General features: G+C 35.4%; 1 protein-coding gene across 1 annotated transcript; it reads right to left on the reverse strand.

Annotated features, from left to right (window-relative positions):
* Positions 1 to 4,106: 4,106 nt before the first annotated feature.
* On the reverse strand, positions 4,107 to 4,503 carry K441DRAFT_540228 (uncharacterized protein; the record flags this gene model as incomplete). Its single annotated transcript, XM_067642588.1, has 2 exons — positions 4,107 to 4,239; positions 4,400 to 4,503. Coding segments are annotated over 2 exons (237 nt in total), but the record flags the coding sequence as incomplete, so codon positions are not given.
* Between the last annotated feature and the right edge of the window lie 911 nt (positions 4,504 to 5,414).

Below are 5,414 nucleotides of genomic sequence, written 5' to 3' on the forward strand. Positions count from 1 at the left end.
ATACTTCTTTAATATAGATTCTAGCGATATCTTCCGCTGAGATTTCTTCTGTATATGCTATAAAGTATCCCCACTTTATAAGCTTATTCACTATTACTAAGATTACGTTATAATTTTATCCGGTAATAGGATTTCTTAATTTTAGTAACTTAATAATAAAGTCCTATAATATAACCTCCTATAGTCTCTCTAGCGTTTTAATAGGTTATAGCCCTCTATATGGCTTATGCCTTATTAATTTATTCCTTTAGCAATCTAAATATTCTTTTATAACTTTTCTTGCTAAGCCCTAGATTCCGTTAATAATATATTCTTTTTAGAGTCTTAATACTAAGCCTCTGGCTTTATTATGTTCTTAAGTTAATCCCTTATAAAAGTTCTCTATAAACTACTCTGCTATGCTTTTTAGGATATACTTTACTCCATTAAAAAAGAAAATGGAGATCTGACTGCTGGTTTTGGAGGGTTCTGTTGCCGTTTTTGGAGGTTGCGTTGCTAAAACTCCCCGCCGCCCTAAGCCTCTTGCTTACCGGTCTAACGTTAAGCCTCTTGCTTACCTAGCCTGTGCCCCGTTTTTTACAGGCAGACCAGTTTATCTAAAAGTATAACCCTTCCACGTGCCTGGCGCTAAACCTATATATACTCTATAGCTCTTACCTCTAATCCGTTTAACCTAGGCCCCGTTTCTCTTATTCTTTACCCTTCTATCTCCTTAACCCCATATTACTCTCTATATCCTTTCCGCCGTTATTACCCTAAGTTCTCTTCTAGCTCCCTAAAATGCGGCACGCTTAATTATTAAATCGCAGCTTATTATCCAGCGTTACTAACGATGAGTATATGGATATGGATAGTAACGGTGACAGCTACCGGACAGAACCAACTGTCCTTGACAGTGATACTAATAGCACTACTAAATCTAAAAATGCTTGCGAAGCGTCCGCTTAAGTATGGCTTTATAAGGATTAAGACTATCTACTAGAATATTACCTTAAACAGTTAAAAGAGTTTAAGGAATCTAATTTTACGACGCAGGACTATACCGATGCCACTATAGCTCTCCTTAACCGCATTAAAGAACACTGGGATTAGTAAATAATAACCTATTTAGTGGCTTCCTCTTAAGCCTAACTTGGCAGAGAGCTAATAATTTCTAGATACTGCACCTATATAGGGAAAGACCCTAAGAAAACGTACCGAGTCCTCTCGCTTTAGCTCCTTTATAGCTTCTTTAACTGGTCCCTAAACTAGAAACGAGGGAAAGGTAGTAGGAAATAGTGCGGGACGAAGGTTTCTAGCTCGCTTAGCCTATACTAGAAGTACTATCGCCTTATATACAAGAGAGTAACTAAAGGGAAAATTGCTAGCGAACTAAACCGCTAGATGTATAAGGTGATTATATTCCTAGTTAATCCTTTAACCTAGTAAGGTAAGGCAAAGCTAAGATATCTTTCTTAGGTACTTCGGAAACTGGCGGAGAAATATGGTCTAAGCGAGAAAAAGTAAGAAAAGACTATTATGGACGTGGAGGATCTCGCCCTAGTCCTTAAGACTAACTTAGTCACAACAAGGAAGCGATATATAGTTAGACGACATCGGATACAAGTGCATTTCTTAATATAACTAGGTCTTTGTACTGCGAGCTAACCTAAAGCTCTTCTAAACCTATGCTACCGATATATAATAGTTACACTTATTTAGGACCCAAAGGGCGGTCCCTATAACATCGTGCTTAAGTTTATATTTAAATTTACTAAGGAATATCTTAGCATAAAGGAAGCGTGTGTTATCTTTCTACCTTATTCCTCTTACCTTATGCTTATAGAGAACTAGTAATACTTTCCTAATTCCTGAGATTATCTTTAACCCTTTACTTATTCTTAGCCCTTACGTCTTTCTCTTAGGCCTCCTCTTTGCTAATTAAGCTTTTAGAGCCCCTAACCTAACGTCCGCGGAATAGCTTACTAAGCTATATATTAAGCCTAGGCGTAACTAGTTGCCGCTACTACTCCATCCAGACCTAGATAATATCCCCGTATTTTAGCGATCAATTAAAGCTTTCTATGGCTATAAGGTCTTACCCGACCAACCTTTATAGTACTTAACTCTTTTACTGTAGATTAAGGACCTTAGCACAATTACGGGATTTCGGCAGGTTGCGCGCCTATATAGTCTCCGTTACGGCGTAGGCAAGGCATTTAATAAGAATAGTAAGTTTTATTATATAGAGCCGGTTCTACTAAGACATTTCTAATATCTTTACTACTTAGGTAATGTAACTAATGCCCTCCGGAACCTAATAATGTAGTACGCCGACGCTCAAACGTTCCTAAAGCACTACCTTTTACGGCGTATTAACGTAGATACATAAGTAATCGTTTAAGGCTTAGAGCCTTAAGAAAAGTTAATAAAAGCAGTATACCGAATGAGCCAATTAATTAACCTGCGGCGGCCACAGCACCTAATAACAGAACAATCCTTATTGGTAAACGAGAACCCGCGTATTTATTTTTTGATTAAAGTTCAAAATAAGCTAAAGCTTAGCCTTAAGTACAAAACCGCAGGAAGTATAGAATACTAAAAGCTTAGCTAAAAAATCACAAATAAAAGGCAACGTTAGAGAAATACGCTATTAGAAAATATTAAAAAGAATTGGGATAATAAACAAGCTGTAATTAACATTAAGCGGCAACTTTCTAGAGTTATATTTAGTAAGGATATTAAAGCAACCTTAGAATCTAATAATAATAAATTAGCCGAACACAAATGCCTTATTAAAGTGATTATAACGCTACCTAGTACATCACTAGAAGATAAGATATATAGACGCAATAATGCTATTAATACAGTTGTAGATTACTGCAATATTGAGGAAGGTAGAGCGTATCGGCTAAGTTATCACCAGAGACAATTTAAGGCAGGTGTCGCCCTTAGCCAAGTCAAGATTAAAGAAGATGCTAAGATTTTAGAAGTGGCTAAAGCGCTAGAGAATACAAAGTTATCCTTATATAAGGAGAAAAGACCAAAAATATACTTTATCTGCCTTAGGAACCAAAAGCTACTAATTAGTAAGCGTATATATAGGTTCCATACTCTAACTGCTCTCATAAAGCATTTCTAACAAGCGCATCTCTCTAAACTCTTATAGTAGGGTAAGATTAAATATAACGTTTATAAAGTGACCCTTAAGCACAAAATGCATCTTTAGAACTATGCGCTTAGTATACATAGGACCTTTTCCTAGTCATTTCGCGTTTATCTTATTATTCTTTACCACTTTTTATTTCATTTTAGTCTGTTATTATCCAATCCTATTCCAGTATTTAGTAGAATAGATACAATGACTAGGATTTTATAATTCGTCTAGGGGGGCAAGGGGTAATAGGTAAGGTGAGGGTAAGGGTAAGGTAAAGGATAAGATAAATAGTGGGGTAAGGGGTGAGGTAAGGGGAGGCTAATAGGAGATAGATAATACAGTTGCTACACAATATCTGACGGACCGACTATGGACAAGATATACATTTGAATTTCTTAGATTAACCCAAATAGAGAAAGGAAGAGAAGTATTATATAATAACTTCCTACCTAAGCCAATCTCCTAAGCTATATATCTTTACTTATATATAACGCTCGCACCTTTTACAACGAAGTATATAAGGGTAATTAGGGTTAGACAGATAACTGCTGTCCTTAATATAATATATAAACTCGGCTCTATAACCAATATTATAACAGGTCCTGGTCATGCAGAGGGTATTAAAACAGTTATTAATATTTTCGCTTTTACGCTCAGCCACGGCGTACCTCGCCTCGGCGGATTAAAGCAGTGATTTTATTTATTATAGCTGAGATTAGACAGCTTAAAGTTTCTATATAAAATTTTCCTCCATATCCTTAGATGCGGTAACCACCATCCATATAATACCAATGGCGAAATCGCTTATAACATCTAGCCCTACAAAGTCCTCAAGTTTAATAAGCTCTTTAATGTACTCGGCCGCTATTAAGGTGATTATATTATACAATACTAAGTCGCCTATTAGGCTAAAGACATCCTTAACAATATTAGGAAACCTGTTTACGGACTAGCTAGTTCCTAGAATACGTTAGATTTTTATATTTATAAGCTCTTTTAGCTGTGGTATATTATAATAATCGGCAATTATATTAATATAGACGTGGCGAAGTGTAATATAGGCCGTTATCGGCCATATTATTGTGTCTCTATCATCGCCACCACTACTATCTAGTTTAGATGGCAATAAGGCATTAGCATTATCAAGTTACGCTACCTCTAATTCTATAAATTAAAGCTTAAGTATAGATAAATTAGATTAGCGTGCGAATATATCCCTTACCTTAGCCGAGCTTTTCCACACTTACAATATTAGATCCTTACTCCTCCTCGCCATTATTATAGTCCCTCTTATATATAAATTGGATTATTCTCTTAACGGTGCCGGAATCGAACTCATTAATATTTATAATGTTAGTCGCCGCCTCCTACCCGTTAGTTAGTTCCTAGTTAGGGTTAATTCTATTAAACGTTTAGTTAGCTTTTACTTAAAAGCCTCCATTATATACAGCTGTAAGTACAGGAGATTAGGTGCATATAATCGCTTTATAGACTTTAAACTCTAGCCCCTAGTATATAAGTTTTAAGTTACTATATTTCTTGCTATTTATAAGCTGCGCTAAGCCAAGTAGAACATTTTTAGATAATATATTTTGTTAGTTTTCTTTCCTAGTTCTAGTTTCGACTACGTCTCAAGCAATGTTTGAGGGTGTGATTTAGTGTCAAATAGGACAATTAAAAATGAGAATTCTGCTTTATTAAACGTGGCTTTAGAGCCTCTATATATATATTAAGAAGTTGTTATTAGCTTCGTCTAATCTGCGACGGATTTAGTTAATTAGTTAGAGCTTTAAATATTAGTCGCTTAACTAAGGACTAATATGACTTCTAAAGTTATAAGTTGATATTTAGCTTATATACATGCCAAGCATTTTCTACTACCCTTCTACCTAGATAAAGCTAGTTATATAACTAGAAAAACCCCACTATCTATATCTAGTAAAAGTACGGAAAATTATAAGACAATAAATAAACACTATATAAACGTATGCGGCGGCTATAGGTAGAGGAGCATACATTACAGTAAAGGAAAGAAGGTAACTATATTTCAGCCTAGTTAGCCCATAGGCCTTATAACTCTACTAGTAAGCCCTAAATTTCATAATGGTAAACAGAACCCAGGCTTAATATAGTCAGCCATTAGCAAAGCAATATTAAAGCACCTACTTAGATTTAGGATTAAGTTAATTCTCTAAGGAATATAGGGAAGAATCTAATTAGTTCCCAGCAGGAAAGGCTTTTAGGGTATAGAACCTTAATTAAGGCTCGTATTAACTTA

Source organism: Cenococcum geophilum (assembly GCF_001692895.1).
Source record: "Cenococcum geophilum 1.58 unplaced genomic scaffold K441scaffold_5, whole genome shotgun sequence".
Lineage (NCBI taxonomy): Eukaryota > Fungi > Ascomycota > Dothideomycetes > Gloniales > Gloniaceae > Cenococcum > Cenococcum geophilum.